The 20,893-nt window shown below is 38.8% G+C and overlaps 1 protein-coding gene across 1 annotated transcript in view; it reads left to right on the top strand.

Annotated features, from left to right (window-relative positions):
- Nucleotides 1-20,893, top strand: part of THSD7B (thrombospondin type 1 domain containing 7B) — a 1,073,031-nt gene that overhangs the window by 798,051 nt on the left and 254,087 nt on the right. The window contains exon 15 of the mRNA XM_070768428.1: nt 5,167-5,345. Coding sequence (XP_070624529.1) covers nt 5,167-5,345 — 179 coding nt within the window. The remainder of the gene's footprint in view (nt 1-5,166; nt 5,346-20,893) is intronic.

Raw genomic sequence — 20,893 nt, 5'->3', positions numbered from 1 at the left:
GATAACTAAAATAGAACATGAAGGCATCCACAGGTCAAGTAAAATGTTGGTCCAAGCAACACATTCTGCTTATAAATTATAGTGTAAAATATTTTTTGTAGAAAAAGTACTTCTTTCATAGCAATTGGATTTAGATTTATGAATGTTGCCAAGGCAGTTAGTCTGTAGTATGTTTTATGGAAATGAACTTTTAAAACATTATTGAAGTTTCCATAGTCAGAAATTGGAATTCTCTTATGGTAGGTTAACTTGTAGGTAGTCACATTTGATCATATTCTACTACCAACAGTTGTAGGTATTATAAGATAGGTATAAAACTATGCAGTTATTAATGGTTCTCAGTATGGTCTTTCCTTTGGGGTATACTCTAGCATGCCAATAACTTTTTTGAAAAATAAATGTCACCACTGCTCAAATCTGTTGAATTTCAGAATTATATTTTACTCATTGAATTTATGACCTTGATTTTCATAGAGATCCTCTGGTTTCATGTCTTATCACAGGGAAAAAAAAACATATCACTAAGAGACCCTATAATTAAAAATCCTTCAATATGCAAATATAGATATTTATATTAAGTCTCCTTGATTTAAAAGAGCATCTAATTCAAAATCTACTTTAACATAGAATCTAAGTAGACACACAAGGATTAACAAGTTAATTTATATGAAGTCTCCTAAAATTTCATATTTGAAGCATTTACACCATGAAAATTAATTGAGTGAAAAAATTAATTTCATTCAATTACTAATCCACTTTTTTCATTCAGTAGCAAATGGAATAATTTTGTGACTCAGTTTCTTTATAAAACCAAGTAATGCCTGTGGCCTCTAGTTAATCCTATAGTTAGCATTTTTTATATACCTGCTACTGCTGCTGCTGCTGCTAAGTCACTTCAGTCATGTCCAACTCTGCGACCCCAAAGATGTCAGCCCACCAGGCTCCCCTGTCCCTGGGATTCTCCAGGCAAGAACACTGGATTGGATTGCCATTTCCTTCTCCAATGCATAGAAGTGAAAATTGAAAGTGAAGTCGCTCAGTCATGTCCAACTCTTCGTAACCCCGTGGACTGCAGCCTACCAGGCTGCTCCGTCCATGGGATTTTCCAGGCAAGAGTACTGGAGTGGGGTGCCATAGGCTTCTCCGTTTTATACACCTAGTACTAAATTAATAATTTAAACTCCTTAGTAATGACTGTACAATTATAACTATGATAAACAATAGAGAATGTTAACAATCCCAAATAGAATTTGTTTTCAACCTCAGAGGGATCCCTCTTGATGACTTAGGTGTTTAAAGTGTGCTCTTTCTTATCAGTGAGTGTTATTTGGGGAATGTACAATCATTCTAGTATTAATGTATGAGAAATATAACTCTAAAATTAGAGAGTGAGAGAGTGTAGAGAGATAGAAAATGGTGAAAAGATGGCTTATATAAGAAAATGCATATCTTTTCCATTGTGATATGAAGATAGAAGAAAAATATGGAAGTTCATACAAATATAGTCATAGGAAATTAAAAGAGTTCGTATTCACTCCTATTTCTTCTGAAAAAGAACAGATCTTAAAAGTTTGAAAATAGGAGAGGAGGTTTGGCAAAGCTGTCATGTGGAACTGGAGTGAGAAGAAAACTCAGAAGAATCACCAAGCAATGTATGGCATTAGCACTGCCTTAGTCTCCACTTGGTTTCCAGTATTAAGCACAGGGTAGGAATGTAGTTGGACCAATTTAGATCTGAAGTTTTGCCAGACTGGGCATGGCAGAGGAGTGATGGGGCCAGATGGTCAACCATACTTCAAGAGAGTAGTTGAAGTGTGTGTGTGTGTGTGTGTGTGTGTGTGTGTGTGTGTATGTATGTATGTGTATGTGTTAGTCGCTAAGTTGTGTCCGATTCCTTGCGACCCCATGGACTATAGCATCCGAGCCACTAGGGAAATAATGAAAGCTAAACTGGTTAGAGGAAGAGCAGGTGTTTTCATGAGGAAAAGCATAAATATTATTGGAGAAGATGAAGTAGTCTATGTGGAAAGATTTCAAGATATAGGAGAGGGAAGGGCAGGAGGAAAACAAGTCAGGGAGGTTGTTCTGAGACTAGGTTACGCATTAGAATTCTCTGGGGATCTTTGAAAACTACCATTGCCTAGGTCCCATCCTCTGAGATTTGGTTGAATTAGTCCCTAGTATAACCTGGCCAGTGGGAACATATTTTGTGGCCAACGTTGAAAATCTTTGTGTAGAGCCACTTATGAAAAATCTTATAGTTTTTGCAAAGTGGTTGTCACTTTATTTTCAAGACAATAGAGAATCAGCAAAGGTTATAAAAGGACTAGTGTAAATTATTATGTATTTTAGAATAGTAACTTTTTCCTCAGAGTGACTGACCAATACCAAAGAGAATGATTAGGAGAAAAGGAGACTCGTGGGGAGAATATTTCAGTATTCTGGGTCAGAAAGAGTTGAACCAGGGATGAACCAGAAGAATTATAGGTGTACGAGACAGCAAAAGAGACACTGATGTATAGATCAGTCTTATGGACTCTGTGGGAGAGGGATAGGGTGGGGAGATTTGGGAGAATGGTATTGAAACATGTATAATATCATGTATGAAACGAGTCGCCAGTCCAGGTTCGATACACGATACTGGATGCTTGGGGCTGGTGCACTGGGACGACCCAGAGGGAGGGTATGGGGAGGGAGGAGGGAGGAGGGTTCAGGATGGGGAACACAGGTATACCTGTGGCGGATTCATTTCGATATTTGTCAAAACTAATATTGTAAAGTTTTAAAATAAAATAAAATTAAAGAAAAGAAGAATTATAGAGTAGGGGACATTGTCGTGATGCTTCAACGTAAGAACTAATTAGTATATGTGTAAAATGATGGAGGCTGGTCTAAGGTAACTGAAATATTTTTTATTTTGGATAATCTGCTAGCTTTCAATTGCTGCATAACAAATTAACATAGACATAGCACTTCAAAACATGTATTATCTCACAGTTTCCATGGGTCAGAAGTACAACCGTGGCCTCTCTAAATTCTTTGCTGAAGGGTCTCACCAGACTGTAATCAAGTTGTGAGTCAAGATTTAAGACTCTGCCCAGTGTGATTGAGGGAAACTCCTCTTCCAAGTTCCCTTGTAATTGTTGGCAGAATCATCTTCATGTATTAAAACCCGCAGAGCTGAGACCCCTGTTTTCTTGCTTGCTGAGAGCCAGGGGCTGTCCTCAGGCCCTAGAAGCTGGCTGTGGTCCCCTGGACTGTGGCCACACTGTAGCATTTTATAGCACAGCTATTTGCTTCTTTAAGACCAGTAGGAGAATTTTGTTCTACACACACACACAGACAAAAAGCCCAATCACTCTTTTAAAGATTTTCACCTGATCAATTCAGGACCCCTCAGAATAATCTTCCTTTGGATTAATTCAAAATTTGGCATATTAATATCTGTGCATTCCCTTCCCTTTTGCCACATACCATAATCTAATCAGGTCTTGCCCAGATTCAAAGGGAAGAGATTATACAGGTATATACACCAGTATGGGCTTCCCTGGAGGCTCAGATGGTAAAGTGTCTGCCTGCAATACGGGAGACCTGGGTTCGATCCCTGGGTCGGGAAGATCCCCTGGAGAAGGAAATGGCAACCCACTCCAGTACTCTTGCCTGGAAAATTCCATGGTCTGAGGAGCCTCATAGGCTACAGTCCATGGGATCACAGAGTCAGACAGGACTGAGCAACTTCATACACCAGTACATGGAAATCAGATATGCTGCAGTTAATTAAGGTAAGGAATATAAGAAAATTAGAATGTTCTAGGAGAAAATCGGTGACCTCAGCTTTAGACATGTTAAATTTGAGGGGAATCGGGAATCTGGTTAGAGTGTATCAGTAGGTGGCATAGAATTTATTGGAGAGATGGAAATTGGGAATACATATCTGGTACCAAAATCACTGCAGATGGTGACAGCAGCCATGAAATTAAAAGATGCTTACTCCTTGGAAGAAAAGTTATGACCAACCTAGATAGCATATTCAAAAGCAGAGACATTACTTTATCAACAAAGGTCCGTCTAGTCAAGGCTATGGTTTTTCCAGTGGTCATTTATGGATGTGAGAATTAGACTGTGAAGAAAGCTGAGCACCAAAGAATTGATGCTTTTGAACTGTGGTGTTGGAGAAGACTCTTGAGCATCACTTGGACTGCAAGGAGATCCAACCAGTCCATTCTGAAGGAGATCAGCCCTGGGTGTTCTTTGGAAGGAATGATGCTAAAGCTGAAACTCCAGTCCTTTGGCCACCTCATGTGAAGAGTTGACTCATTGGAAAAGACTCTGATGCTGGGAGGGATTGGGGGCAGGAGGAGAAGGGGACGACAGAGGATGAGATGGCTGGATGGCATCACTGCCTTGATGGACGTGAGTCTGAGTGAACTCCTGGAGTTGGTGATGGACAGGGAGGCCTGGCATGCTGTGATTCATGGGGTCGCAAAGAGTCGGACACAACTGAGCGACTAAACTGAACGGAATGATCTGTAGATGTGATGGTTAATCAGAGAAAAATTGTAGCAAGAAGTGGGTTGAGGACAGAATAAGAGCTAGGAAAGCTAGAACATCTGCAACTGTATTTCAACCTTCACCTCTTGATTCCAGTCCAGTATCTCATGTACAGCCTTTCACGATTCCTCTTTTCTTTCAGTAGTATCCTGCTCTTCCTAATCGGTGGTTCAGTCTTTGCCCTCCTCCTTCATTCAAGTCACACTACAGCAGTGAGAATCAAGATCTTTCTTTGTGAAAGCTTTGCAGATCGAAGGCACTGAGATTGACTATATTATGCTCTCTGTTCCCAGAAAAGGGAATGTAGATCCATTGCAGGGGGAGATAGTGCCATCATTAACCCTGAGCTGCTTCATTTCTTCTTATTAGAAAGGAAGACTTTGCACTTTTCCCTTCTTCCTTCCTCAATCCCAAATTTGCCTATGAAGTAAGCAGATGGCACAAGTTTGGAATGGAGAAGTAACCATATGTATCTCTCTTGGAAATCTTTTGTCTGTTTATTGAAACCCCTGCAGCAATATTGTTAGGTAATATGATCTCTAATAAAGTAAACAAAGTAAATTTGATCAGTACATTTTGATCAGACTTTCTTCACTTCTTTTATATCTTTTCCAGGCTATATTCAAGAAGAATGTGTCATTCCTTGCCCATTTGATTGCAAGTTAAGCGACTGGTCAAGTTGGGGGTCTTGCAGTTCATCTTGTGGGATTGGAGTGAGAATTAGATCTAAATGGCTGAAAGAAAAACCATACAATGGAGGTCGCCCATGTCCCAAATTGGATCTCAAGAATCAGGTAAAGTACATGAAACAACAAATACAGAGCAGAAAAAGTATCTCCTTTATTATTTCCTGTTGAAATTGAAGTCATTATCTTGTTCTAAGTAGCTCATAAAAACTTATTAGACGTTCAGAAGAGTGGATAAGAGGGTAGAAATTAATATAATAGAATTAGTTAATAGAAGCTTTGTCCACTCCTAGGCAATGCTGAGAACGACTTGGTAATATTAGCTATAATGATGTTTACAAAAATTAAATCCAGTTGGTTTTTAAATTATCTTGAAATGTTATTTGATTAATTATATTATAAAAGGTTTCTGTGTGTGTGTGTGTATGTAATAATGTTGGGAGAATATCAATTACTTTATGGCTATAGATATAATTAGCGGTCTTATCTGCATACTCCAAAACTGGTGTTCTGTTTTTCCTTTACCTAACTCTTCATCGTAATTTTCTTTGTTCCTAATCTTGTCAGTGTTTTCACAGCTCTTTCTGTCTCTTCTGAGCTATTTTTCTACCTTTCCCCCTAAATCAAAGCCGTTTTCATAAATGGAACCTAAAGCATACACTGTCATGCAGATATCAAATGAAATTTCCATCTTAAGCAAAATTGATTAGAATATTTCATTTAACTTTACCCATATAACAGAAACTAAGATTTAATGAAGAATTATGATACAGAACTCAAATTTCTCCCATTGTTGCATACTGTTATTATACATGGACTGATATATATATTTTAATTAATTGATTAGGTGAAGTACAAGATGACAGTTGTTAATAAGTTCTTTATTCTTAAGTGACATGCGTCTTAAACATGGGCCTGCAGATCCTTTATGACTCTGAAACTTTTAGCAGAATAGCTACACAGGCTTCTATTACTAAGTCTATTTATTTCTTCCCTCTAATCCCCATTTTGATCAGACTTTATATAGAGATTGTTTAATGGAGGGGAAATCCAATGTCTAGTTAATTAATATAAATAACATATCTAGTACTATTTCTATTTAGATATCATTTGTCATTTCAAGACTGACATCTCTAGCTTTTTTTTGTAAGTTTTGATAAAAGATACATAACTTGCTGAAAATGAAAAATTATTATAATGGCAAAAAATGTTTGTGTTCTAAGACAGGGCAAAGTATTAAGCTAGTCTTTTTTTTTTTAAAGTTATGTAGAGTAAAATGATGATCCTGGTTGCTTCCTTCAAAGCAAATATAAAGCATATTGGGGAAAAAACAATTCAGAGTATTGCAAAATCCACACAAATTTTGTCAAAAAAAAAAAAGAAAAAACTTCTCAAGTACAACAGTTTGGGAAAGGGAAGGTTGGGATATGATTAATGAAAATAGGAGGGAAACAACCCAAGTAGGGGGAGTTTGAGGAGAGAAACCTCCTCAGTATGAAGAAAGGTATGACCCAAGTTGATGATCAGAAAGAGGACTTTGAAATGAATCCTCTGTCTGAAGACTAGTTTACCCTCCCTAGGGGATTTTCCAGGGATTTAAAGAAGGAAATAACTGCTAGGCATTTGTAATTATAAATAATGTGTGATAATTCTTTTGTCTCCTCAAAACCATAAAAGAAAACAAAGCCTTTATAAAACTAGTGTTAAACACTAGTTTTAATACACTACTTTTATGAACTAGAAAATTATCCAGGGAGTAAAAGGACTTCATTTGAGCGCAGATCCCAAAACTGTATTCTTACTGTGTGTATGCAAATGTATCAAAAACTGTCTATCAAATTTGAGACTATGGATAAGATAAAGTACTTGTATGCCTATTAGGACTTAAAGGAAACTTGTTCTAAACACTTAGTTCAGTTCAGTTCAGTCGCTCAGTCGTGTCCAACTCTTTGTAACCCCATGAACTGCAGCACGCCAGGCCTCCCTCTCCATCAACAACTCGCAGAGTCTACCCAAACCCATGTCCATTGATTCAGTGATGCCATCCAGCCATCTCATCCTCTGTCGTCCCCTTCTCCTCCTGCCCCCAATCTCTCCCAGCATCAGAGTCTTTTCCAATGAGTCAACTCTTCACATGAGGTGGCCAAAGTACTGGAGTTTCAGCTTCAACATCAGTCCTTCCAAAGAAATCCTAGGACTGACCTCCTTTAGGATAGACTGGTTGGATCTCCTTGCAGTCCAAGAGACTCTCAAGATCTTCTCCAACACCATAGTTCAAAGGCATCAATACTTTGGCACTCAGCCTTCTTCACCATCCAACTCTCACATCCATGCATGACCACTGGAAAAACCATAGCCTTGACTAGACGGATCTTTGTTGGCAAAGTAAAGTCTCTGCTTTTCAATATGCTATCTAGGTTGGTCATAACTTTCCTTCCAAGGAGTAAGCATCTTTTAATTTCATGGCTGCAATCACCATCTGCAGTGATTTAGAAGCCACCCAAAATAAAGTCTGACACTGTTTCCACTGTTTCCCCATCTATTTGCCATGAAGTGGTGGGACAGGATGCCATGATCTTCATTTTCTGAATGTTGAGCTTTAAGCCAACTTTTTCATTCTCCTCTTTCACTCTCACCAAGAGGTTTTTTAGTTCCTCTTCACTTTCTGCCATAAGGGTGGTGTCATCTGCATATCTGAGGTTATTGATATTTCTCCCAGCAATCTTGATTCCAGCTTGTGCTTCTTCCAGCCCAGCATTTCTCATGATGTACTCTGCATATAAGTTAAATAAGAAGGGTGATAATATACAGCCTTGACGTACTCCTTTTCCTATTTGGAACCAGTCTGTTCCATGTCCAGTTGTAACTGTTGCTTCCTGACCTGCATACGGGTTTCTCAAGAGACAGGTCAGATGGTCTGGTATTCCCATCTCTTTCAGAACTTTCCACAGTTTATTGTGATCCACACAGTCAAAGGCTTTGGCATAGTCAATAAAGCAGAAATAGATGTTTTTCTGGAACTCTCTTGCTTTTTTGATGATCCAGCGGATGTTGGCAATTTGATCTCTGGTTCCTCTGCATTTTCTAAATCCACCTAGAACATCTGGAAGTTCATGGTTCAGGTATTGCTGAAGCCTGGCTTGGAACGTTTTGAGCATTAATTTGCTAAAGTGTGAGATGAGTGCAATTTTGAGGTAGTTTGAAAATTCTTTGGCATTGCCTTTCTTTGGGATTGGAATGAAAACTGACTTTTTCCAGTCTTGTGGCCACTGCTGAGTTTTCCAAATTTGCTGGCATATTGAGTGCAGCACTTTCACAGCATCATCTTTCAGGATTTGAAAGAGCTCAACTGGAATTCCATCACCTCCACTAGCTTTGTTCATAGTGATGCTTTCCAAGGCCCACTTGACTTCACATTCCAGGATGTCTGGCTCTAGGTGAGTAACTGATGTTAAAACTTGTGCCCTTAAATAGTACACATTAGAAATTAATCCTATGTTCAAGAATCTTAGATAAATTCCATATGTGAAGGCTAAGCAAAGATAGGTTTGTCTGCAGGAGGTGTTTCTAGCTTTTGCATTCGGGAAGGAAGTGGGTAGCATTCCAAAGACATTGGTTGTGATGCTCAGAATTGAATCCTGAGATTTAGTTATCAGAAATCAAATTTAACATGGCATGTACTCTGATGCAAAGAGGTTTCAGGTATTTATAATACATGTGGTTTAAACTTGAAAAACTTCACCCTAATCCATACTTGATATTTTAACATAATTGATCAAGATAGTAAAAAATAAGCCCTCCCTCTCACTTGTAAGTCTATGAATGGCAAGGAAAAATGCTACTGTAAAAAATACTAAACGTAAAGGAAATTGTCACTAGAGGCCTTTCTTTTCTAAAGCATGCTGCTGCTGCTGCTGCTAAGTCGCTTCAGTCGTGTCCGACTTTGTGCGACCCCATAGACAGCAGCCCACCAGGCTGCCCTGTCCCTGGGATTCTCCAGGCAAGAACACTGGAGTGGGTTGCCATTTCCTTCTCCAATGCATGAAGGTGAAAAGTGAACGTGAAGTCGCTCAGTCATGTCTGACTCTTAGCGACTCCATGGACTGCAGCCCACCAGGCTCCTCCGTCCATGGGATTTTCCAGGCAAGAGTACCGGAGTGGGGTGCCATTGCCTTCTCCGTTTCTAAAGCATACTTTTACTTAAAGTGTATTTGTGGAAAGCTGTCTATAGATTTCATTATATTTTTGCTCTTATGTATTGCAGACACCCCCTTTGTGTGTGTGTGTGTGTGTGTGTTATTTGTTGAAATTTGTTGAAGTTATCCACATTTTCTTAATTCATCTGAAAATAAATTGTCTGGAATTTTCATTATTTACGAAATATTCCCCAGCTTCTATTATTTCTGGCAGTTCTTCTATAGAAGAGCTTGCTATTTGTTTCTCTATGCTGGAAATTAGATCCAGTAGAGGTACACTGAGGCTGTTTTGTAAAGTTCAATTTTACTACTGGCCTTAGGTTATTGGTCTTCTTTCCAATTGGTTTTTAGGTCTCAATTTATTGTCCTATTTTTGGAACCAGAGTAATACTCTCTCATGTATTCACCCATAAGAAAGAGCTTAAAAAATATAACCAAATTATAGCAGTGAGAAAAGTTCATATCTTTGGTACCTGTGCATAAAGAAGATTCAGTGTATGATGGATTGAACCTAACATATCATTTGAAAAATATTGAATTTTCTTATGTGTGTGTATTGTATATACTTATTGTACACACATATGTATACCTACATATATACGTATATTATGTGCAAGCTGTGTAAATGTTAGTACACGTGCATGCACTTAGTCACTTTCCTCCTTTGTTCCGTTTCAAAACATGGGGTCTTTCCAAGGGCGAGGGCTGTCTTTCTGCTTTTGTAACTCATTCTAGCCCCTGGTCCACCATCCAGTGAATTGTAAGATTACATCCATTGGATGCTTTATTTGAAAAGAAGCTGTCTCTCTGGATGAGTGGGTGGCTAGCTCTATAGAAAGAATAAAATACGTATTAGAACTCTGGTCTCTTAAGCTGTGATTTGTCATTCGAATTCTCAAAAAACTTGAGCTCTTCAGGAAGAAATAAGAACTCCAAATTGTCCTAAGGATTCATTAACGATTTGCCTGGAAAAGTCCTGTGTTTGTATCTCCATTGAAATTTAACTCAGTGATATAAATGAAAGAGTTGATATTATGTACACAAGCTCATAAACTGCTCTGAGTCAGTTTGTGAAGTTGATATTTATAATCTCTCATAAAAAGCCTCCCTTTTCAACTAAAACTTATCAATACGATAGCTCTTTCTCCAGAAGCACCAAAGTGACAGCAATCCTTTGATGGCTTTCTGCTAAGTGTATGTGTGATGCTAAATAGCTCCAGCATGCAGCTTACCCAAAGCTTTCATATAGCTAGAAAACTTCTAAATAGTTTATTGAATTATCAGGTCAGTTGCCTGATGTCCTTGCCTCTACTGTTCAAAATCAAATAAATAATGTATTTTAATTTTTTACAATCTATAATGTAGTGAGTGGATTTAAGTGCACTTGTACTGTATCTTTTTGCTGTATTTTTTCTTTTGTAATTCTGCTTAATAGAAGATTAAATATGAGGACATTAAAGTTCCATTGGATTAACATTTCCCTTTATGAGTTCTTTACACAATCGAAAGCAAGGGAGGGGCAGGAAATTCCATGTTGTTTATATGTTGCAAATCTATGTGTTCAGTGTGCGTGAGCAGAAATCTTACATTGGGATTCATTATCTATACTTTAAAAAAAATCTACCCTATCTATTTAAACACATTTTTTAAAGAGTTTTGATTATGTTTGCACCTGAATGAGAGGATATAAATTAAATGAATGTTTTCTAGAAACAATTTCTATTTTAAATGTGTGTCTTTACTCCAAAGAGAAGTGGCCTAAATTTGTAAATGATGAGTATAATTCATTTTATTTTTCATAGCTAGGTAATACTATTTTAAAGAATACTTTCTTTCCAAAGATAAACAGTTGTATTTTAGCAGGAGCATTTCTCCCTTAGAAGGCAACTTCAGATGAGAAAATTTTTCCGTAGAGAAGTAGCTTATGTACATTTTAATATTGCTTCATTAATTGTTAGTAGCATGTTGGGATGTGGAAAGAGGATAACTGTCATTCAATCTGAATGTTTGTTTACCCAGAAAAATATGGCTACACTTAATGCTTAATTTGATGTAACCAACTTTGGCCTCTTGGTTTCTTTGGATCTGCCCAACTTCCACTCATCCTAAGCTAGTCCAAATCATTCTTGGCAGAGTTCTGCTCACTCTGGAATTGGCAGGAGCCCCAGACTGTAATGGAGCAAGAAGTCATCTTCTTGAGCATTAATATAGAAGGCCCACACTTATCCATGATCAAGTACATTCAGGTGTACTGTTCTTGCATAGGGAGGTATGGCTTGGTGATTAATTATACCTTTGATAAGAACTCGTTGTAATTATGAAATATCATAGGTCAAAAAATTAAGAGATGCAGCATGATTTATTTCTTAGGGTTACTTGGGAGGATTTAATAAAGACAGATACTACTAAAACATTTCACCTCTCCCTGACATAGTAATTATTATAGCAAAACTCAGGTACATGTCACCCCATCTCACAGACAGAGCGAAATGATTCCTGAAGGCTGGTGTTCACCCATTCATATCCGTTGTGGCTGTCTGCCAATCCAAGTACTGTGCTTTCTACTTGTGACAAACCACTAACTGAGCTGAGTAGAGCTTGCAGGAAAGGCAATCTTTCATTTTTGTTCTTGCTGTGTCGCCATTTCCAAGCAAAAAATAAAAGAAAAAAAATCATATTTTCCTTCTCAAGAGCTTCCTCTCCCCGCTACACTTGTCTCTACATATACCCTATTGTTGATCATTCCAGAAGGACTGTCCCTCAGACTTGTTGAAATCTTAAGCAACTTTGATCATGTTTCTTGAGAACTGCCAGTGTCACTCATGAGAAGCAATTGTCCTCTACATGTTGTCCACTCTCTTGCATTTTACTGTGTTTTTTAATACTGGGTATTGCCGCTCTGCATATACTCAAACTCATTTTTAGTTTTTATGAAAGAGATTCCTATGTACCTCTAGATAGTTCTCTACTAATGTGGCTTGGCAAATTTCCCCAATGCTGTTGCTAGGCAGGGTTTCCAGGATTGGCAGGAGATAGCTATAAAATTGTGAAATGGGCAAATTTTGTCAAATTTTGTCTTTGGAACCCTTTCAAATGTGCTGTTACACCTCATATTATTCCTAGTCCTTTAACTCCTGGAGTTCTGAAATATATTAGGTAATATTAGCCTCACATTGGAGATGGCAATGGCAACCTACTCCAGTACTCTTGCCTGGAAAATCCCATGGATGGAGGAGCCTGGTAGGCTGCAGTCTATGGGTTCTCAAAGAGTCAGGCAAGACAGAGCACCTTCACTTTCACTTTTCACTTTTATGCATTGGAGAAGGAGATGGCAACCCACTCCAGTGTTCTTGCCTGGAAAACTCCATGGATGGAGGAGCCTGGTAGGCTACAGTCCATGGGGTATCGAAGAGTCACACAAGACTGAGCGCCTTCACTTTCACTTTTCACTTTCATGCATTGGAGAAGGAGATGGCAACCCACTCCAGTATTCGTGCCTGAAGAATCCCAGGGACAGAGGAGCCCGGTGGGCTGCTGTCTATGGGGTCGCACAGAGTCAGACACACCTGAAGCAACTTAGCAGCAGCAGCCTCACATCATCTGTATTTGAAATTTTGCAAAACTGTCTTCTTAACAAAGTACTCAGGTAGAAGTGCTTAGGTACTTTTCTAGAAAAAAGTATTGGCAGAATCTACCTTTCAGATCTTCCCTGAATCATCCTACCTTTTAAGTTTTAAATGCAAATCGGAAATGTCCCTCCTCCTGTCATACATTAAAAATATGACTTTAACCACAAGCATTAAGAAAGTTAAGCCATGTACTGATGGGAGTTTTGCTGCATGTGCATGCTCAGTCACGTCTGACTCTTTGCAACCCTGCCAGGCTTCTCTGTCCATTGGATTTCCCAGTCAAGAATACTGGAGTGGGTTGCCGTTTCTTCCTCCAGGGCCTCTTCCCAATCCAGGGATCAAATCTGAGTCTCTTGCCTTTCCTGCATTGGCAGGTGGATTCTTAACCACTGAACTACCTGGAAGCTCTTCTAAACATAGCCTACTTAAGACTCATTTCAAAGAAAGATTCTAAATGGCACATTAATTTTCCAGTTCTTTTTTTTAAAACTGAGATATAATTGACATATAACTCTGTGTAAGTTTAAGATGTACAATGTATGGATTTGATACATTTACACATTGTAATTTGATTGCCACTATAGAATTAGTTAAAACACCTCTCATATCACATAATCATCATTTCCTTTTTTGTGGTGAGAATAATTAAAACCTAGTCTCTTAGTCACTTGGAACTTTATAGTACAGCATCGTGAACTATAATCACTATGCTGTGAATTTGATCTCCAGGATTTATTTATCTACTAATTGTAAGCTTGTGCCCTCTAGATTTTTCAAGCTTTATCCCTTGATTAAATTACCAGAAAAGCCAATTACCAAGGTCTTGACTAGATCCTTTGATCAATCCATGCAAAAACACTCTTTCAACCAAGATTTAGTTTTTTCTGCATGACTTAATGCTAGGCTGAATGAAGCACAAGCTGGAATCAAAATTGCCAGGAGAAATATCCATAACCTCTGATACTCAGATAGCACCACCCTTAGGGCAGAAAGTGAAGAGGAACTAAAGAGCCTCTTGATGAAAGTAAAAGAGGAAAGCGAGAAAGCTGGCTTAAGACTCAACATTCAAATAACTAAGATCATGGCATCCAGTCCCATCACTTCATGACAAATAGATGAGTAACAATGGAAACAGTGACAGACTTTCTTTTCTTGAGTTCCAAAATCACTGTAGATGGTGACTGCAGCTATAAAATTAAAAGATGCTTGCTCCTTGGAAGAAAAGCTATAACAAACGTAGATAGCATATTAAAAAGCAGAGACATTACTTTGCCAACAAATGTCCATCTATTCAAAGCTATGGTTTGTTCAGTAGTCATGTATGGATTGAGAGTTGAACCATAAAGAAGGCTGAGTGCCGAAGGATTGATGCTTTTGAACTGTGGTGTTGGAGGAGATTCTTGAGAGTTCCTTGGACTGCAAGGAGATCAAAGCAGTCAATCCTAAAGAAAATCAATTCTGAATATTCATTGGAAAGTCTGATGCTAAAGCTGAAGTTCCAGTACCTTGGCCATCTGATTTGAAGAGCTGACTCATTAGAAAAGACCCTGATGCTGGGAAAAACTGAAGGCAGGAGGAGAAAGGGACAGCAGAGGACAAAGTGACTCAGTGACATCGCTGACTCAATGGACATGAGTTTGAGCGCGCTCCCGGAGATGAAGAAGGACAGGGAAGCCTGGCGTGCTGCAATCCATGGGTCTCAAAGAGTTGGACATTACTGAGCATCTGAACAGCAAAAACAACATGACTTAAGAGTCAAGATAAAAATAGTCTCTCTGAGAAGCTTATCTAAATCTTTTGTAATATAGAGTTTGCTTCATAATCTTTACTGATCATGAGAGTAGAAAAATCACCATGGGTGGAGGAAAGGTTGGTATAAAACACTTTCCCGGGCCCCTGCTCTGCAAACTGTGGCCAGCACAAGAGTAAGTTCAAGAGGCATGTTTGTTAACAAAGCTTTGTCTTTGCTCCTTTTTCTGATCAGGCACATTGATGAACAGTGCTGAATTAAGAATCTTGTCACTGAGGTGATAATTTTTGCTGAAGTCAGCTCTGGAAAAGATTTTCCCAGCAGTTGCCTTAGCATGCCCTTTCTAATAATATCTACAGTGAACACAACCACTAGTTTTTTCCTACTCCAAGCAAATTTGGGAGTACTCTCCCATTTCACAGAGGAATAGACTAGGGCTTAGAGGGGATGATAAGTTGCTCAGGTTGACCCACTGATGTGTGAGGCAAACGTGATAACCACTTCACTATGGAAATGATGTTTATAAGGGGTTAAAAGTCATTCAGGTCTGAGGTCAAGTGCTACCCTGCCCCATTCTAGCTGTGAGAACATGAGAAAATTATTTAACCTTACTAAATCTCAGTAAGGTTATTTAACCTTACTGAGTTTCAGTTTCATAATTTGTTAGATGAGTATAACAATAACAGCTACCTTTTAAGATTATTGTGTTAATTAATATAAAATGAAAGTAAATATAAACTTCCTGTTATGTTGTTTGGCAAAGACTTAAATACTTGATAAATATTAGTATTATTTTTTCTTGGTCTCTGACACATAATTTCCATTTCCAGTTTAGTTTGTTTTCACTTGTATTATTTTATATTACATTTTTTCCTAGTGGCAAAAAGAGATGTAACTTATTACATATTTGTAACTAATTTCCTATGACCTTGAGGTACTTACATAAATGTTATTAAGGCGTGTAACAGAAAGATACACAAATCAATATGAATAGAGCTCCATGACTTTTCACAAAGTGAATCTTCCCATTCAATCACCACCCACATCAAGAAGTAATACTTTATCAATATCTCTCATGCCCCCTTTTGAACTCTAGTTCCTTCTCTACCATCTTCTTCTCACCAAATGGAACTATTATTTGGACTTCTAACAGGATAAATTAGTTTTATAATTTTTAAAGAAACTTTACACAATGGATTCTGCACTATGTACTCTTTTTCTGTCTGCCTTTTTCTCCTCTGCATATTTGTGAGATTTGTCCATATTGTGATGGATAGCAATAATTTTGTTCATTTCCATTGCTTTATGTAGTGTCCTTGTGTATGTCCCATTATTAGGTTGTATACCACATTTTATCTGTTCTCATTAATGGATGGACATTTGAATTATTTCCAATTTAGGGTTATTACAACGAACATTGTTGCAGCCATTCTTGCACATGTCTTTGGTGCTTACGTGTATGCATTTCTATTGGACAGACCTAAAAGTAGAATTCCTAGGTCACATGCTATGCACATACACAACTTTAGTAGATAATTGGCACTTCATTTTAACTTATACACTGCCACAGATCATTCTGAATATAGGTAGCACATAATTCTAGATAATGACTTGAAATATGACCTGTCTGACATCATGTAAAGAGATGTGAAAGCCATACGGATGTATTATTTATCTCATCACCTTCCATATCACAGCACATCAGTGATTGCTGTCTCCTACCACATATATGTCTCTTCCCAAAGAGATCAAATGTGTGAGCACTGCCTTCTTGCTGCCATACCCATCATGCTTCCTCTGCTTCTTTCTTGTTATCTTCAGGACAAAACACAAACTACATGATATAGTTTATAAGACATTTCATGATCTTGACCCAACCATATTCTATGAGCCCAGAGTCATGGCCTTTACCATGAGCAAGTGACCTCTTTGAGATTAACTGAACATGTGGTCTTTTCCTGTGTGAGGGAACTTACCCGGAGGCTGTGCAAATACCTCTGAATAGGTGGAAACATATATCGCATGGATCCATGGTTTGGAGTGGTATGATAAGATGGTAGATATATTTTGCTTTGTAGTTCTCAACAGATATCATATGTGAATTCTCATGCTGTATAATTAGGGACATTGGAAAGAGACATATAAACTTGCATTGTGGCAGGTACAATTATATAAGTGCATCCTGTGGATAGGGACTTCTAAGCAATAGTAATTTATTAATGAGCCATGGTAGCTTTCAAAAAGAGAAGAGGTAAAAATAAAATTGAATATAGGGTAATTATAAATACTTTGGAAGATAACTTTAATTCTCTGCACCTGTGCCATTAGTCATTCATTCAGCATATGCGTCTCTAGAATGACAAGCCAGGAGGAGTTTGCTATTCTGCTTTTCAGTCCCTCAGTCATCTCTGACTCCTTTGCGACTTTATGGAATGTAGCCCACCAGGCTCCTCTATCCATGGGATTTCCCAGGCAGGAATACTGGAGTGAGTTGTCATTTCCTCCTCCAATTTCTACTCCACTGCGCCACAAGTTTCCACTGGGAGCCTGCATTCGTGGAAACTCAAGAGAGAGGTTCAATGGGTTGAAATTATGGACAATCAGGCCATAGATACTTTCCATTTTGAAAAATACATGAAACCAACATGGATTCAATCAGAAAAATTTCCTGCTTCTCCTCTGTATTAGGATGCTTTGCAGCTAACCAAAACTTCAATCCAAACTGGCTGAAACAATAAGGAAATGCATTACCGCATATAACAAGAAACCCAGTGGTTCTGTGGGCTCCAGGGTTGATTGGTTTTGTGGCTCAGCAATGCCATCAAGGACATAGTGGGTTTTTTTTCAGTTTCTCTGCTTTTTCATCATCAGTGTTGGTATGAAGTCAGCTGAAGAATGAAAGATAAACCTCAGGATGACAGCACAATCAGCAGTGTCAGGCATAGCCTCCTGATGCAACAATGACTAGAAGAATAAGAATTCTCTCTGCTGCTGCTGCTAAGTCGCTTCAGTTGTGTCTGACTCTGTGTGACCCCATAGATGGAAGCCCACCAGGCTCCCCCGTCCCTGGGATTCTCCTGGCAAGAACACTGAAGTGGGTTGTCATTTCCTTCTCCAATGCATGAAAGTGAAAAGTGAAAGTGAAGTCATTCAGTCGTGTCTGACTCTTTGCGACCCCATAGACTGCAGCTCACCAGGCTCCTCCGTCCATGGGAGTTTCCAAGCAAGAGTACTGTAGTGGGGTGCCATCGCCTTCTCTGAATTCTCTCTAGAGAATCTTAAAACCAGTAAAGTTTTCCAGAACCTCCTTCACTCCCCTAAAGGACTATAACTCACATCTCAGTCACTGAAGTTGGATATTGACAGAGCTTGCTAAAATTCAGACTCTCATTCAGTTGATCTGGTTGCTGTTGTTGTTTTAGTCGCTCAGTCATGTCCGACTCTTTTGCAACCCCATGGACTTTAGCCTGCCAGGCTCCTCTGTCCATGGGATTTCCCAAGCAAGAATACTGGAGTGAGTAGCCATTCCCTCCTCCAGGGGATCTTCCTGACCCAAGGATAGAACCTGCATTGCAAGAGGATTCTTTACCCCTGAACTACCAGGCAAGGCCAGTAGGTCCTATGGGGAAGAGAAAAAAGGCTGCAAATTTAAAAGGCTCCCAGGTGGTGGCAAGGCTGCTAGTTTGCAGATTATACCTTGAGATGCTAATATGTGTGACCTGGAAGTTCTCCCTTAGGCTAATCATCTGGGGTGGAATGCATGATGAAAGAGTGAACCAAAATGTCCACTGTATACTCTTAATTTTACTCTTTTTGACATTTAACTTCATAAGAATATAATTTGCTTTAAATAACATTTTGAGCCTTAAAGCTAGATGAAAATTTTAAGTAATGTTTTTTATTGAATATTTGAAAGTCTATTGTGTTAAGAAATATGAGGTAATACTTAGTCCCTATGAAGATATGAATTGCCTTGACTTGGTCTATTTCTTGATACTTTTTTTTTTTTTGACAAGGACATCATGGTTCCATTTTGTAAATTATTTGGCATAACCAACCTACCTGTGCCTCACTCTATATGATAAATAAGCAGACAACTACCAGATAAGTAATGCATTCATATACCATGTGTCTCTCCTATTTTCCCTGCTCTGTGTAGCCCACACAACCCTTTCTTGGGCTAATTATCAATAATTTAAAGTCATGTTGGAATTATACACATAATGGGAAGAGTTCAAAAGAACTCTAATGAAGGAAACCAAGGGCAATATCTTTAGATTCCTGTAGAACATTCCAATCCAAGTAAACCTTCTATAGACTATTCAACATTGCAACACCATTTGGTAATGAGAGTAACAGTAGCAGATGGTAAGAATAAGTAGAGCTGAATATCATTTTGTACGAGGTGAAATAAGAGCCCATATTTATAGAAAAGAAATCTCAGTGAAACTGTTCATTTAAAGAGATTTATATATTTAGATTGAGATATATAGCTGCTTTAAAACATTTTAACAGCCCCTGAGGGATGATACATTCAGAATAGGTACAGGTGGAATCTTAAAAAATCCAAACAATGAGACATCAGACACTTAGAATGTGGTTTAATATGTGCATCCCCATGTAGTTATTTGTAATCTTCTTTGTTTGTTTGTCTGTCTGTCCCATTTCATCCTGAGACTTTTGGCTTCTACCAAGTAGATATTGTTTTCTATTGCCATCATAACTGTTCCAAGACTGAGCACTCACAACAGTCTTACTACATTCCATGTGTTCTCCTAACAACATAAAGGAAAACAAGGAAAGAAAAATATTTTAGAAGCAAATGGATTTTTTATATGTGTATAGAATATCCTATTTTTATTTTTGGCTGCATCAGGTCTTAGTTGCAGCATGAGGGCAGTTCATTGTGATGTGTGGGCTTCTCTCTAGTTGCAGCATGCAGGCTCTCAGTTGTGGAGCATGGGCTCAGGAATTGGCCCGGGACATTTGGAATCTTAGTTCCCCAACCAGGAATTGAACCCACATCCCCTGATTGGAAGGCAGATTCTTAACCACTGGACCACACAGGGAAATCCCTGTGTGTAGAATTTCTGACATGGTGAAAGTTTAACCCTCCTGCTGCTGCTGCTGCTAAGTCGCTTCAGTCCTGTCCTACTCTGTGCGACCCCATAGACGGCAGCCCACCAGGCTCCTCTGTCCCTGGGATTCTCCAGGCAAGAGCACTAGAATGGGTTGCCATTTCCTTCTCCAGTGCAAGAAAGTGAAAAGTGAAAGTAAAGTCGCTCAGTCGTGTCTGACTCTTCGAAACCCCATGGACTGTAGCATACCAGGCTCCTCCGTCCATGGGATTTTCCAGGCGAGGTAAATTATGAGCCATTGGAGGGTAGGCTGACTGCTATAAACTTGGTGTATATTTCCACCCAGCGTATATATTTTGATCCCTGATTCCTAATGTGATAGAGCATTTGGAGATGGGGCTTTGGAAGATGATTAGGTTGTAAGGGTGGAGTGCTCTTGAATGGAATTTGTGCCCTTATAAAAATTACCCTGGGAGCTCCCTAGACCCTTTCTCCAAGTGAGCAAACAGAAAACATGTCTGTCTGTGGACCAGGAAGTGGGCTTTCTCCAGACATTAAACTTGTTACCACCTTGATCTTAAACTCTTAGCCCCCAAAACTGTGAGAAATAAATCTCTGCTATTTAAAAGTCACCCAGCCTATGGTATTTTTATTATAACAGCTCAAACTAAGATAGTGGTGCATGTATATTTAGATACTTCATGTTCAGATTCCATTTTTAGTCTTATATTTACTGCCCTTATGGCTTCTTTATGGTGTTTGAATTTATTACTCAGCAATGGCACCCCGGTCCAGCACTCTTGCCTGGAAAATCCCATGGATGGAGGAGCCTGGGGGGCTGCAGTCCATGGGGTCGCTAAGAGTCGGACACGACTGAGCGACTTCACTTTCACTTTTCACTTTCCTGCATTGGAGAAGGAAATGGCAAGCCACTCCAGTGTTCTTGCCTGGAGAATCCCAGGGATGGGGGAGCATGGTGGTCAGTTGTCTCTGGGGTCACACA

The sequence above is a fragment of the Bos indicus genome, chromosome 2 (genome assembly GCF_029378745.1).
Source record: "Bos indicus isolate NIAB-ARS_2022 breed Sahiwal x Tharparkar chromosome 2, NIAB-ARS_B.indTharparkar_mat_pri_1.0, whole genome shotgun sequence".
Lineage (NCBI taxonomy): Eukaryota > Metazoa > Chordata > Mammalia > Artiodactyla > Bovidae > Bos > Bos indicus.
Note: the sequence above shows the minus strand (reverse complement) of the source record. Positions and strands in the feature narration are given on the sequence as shown.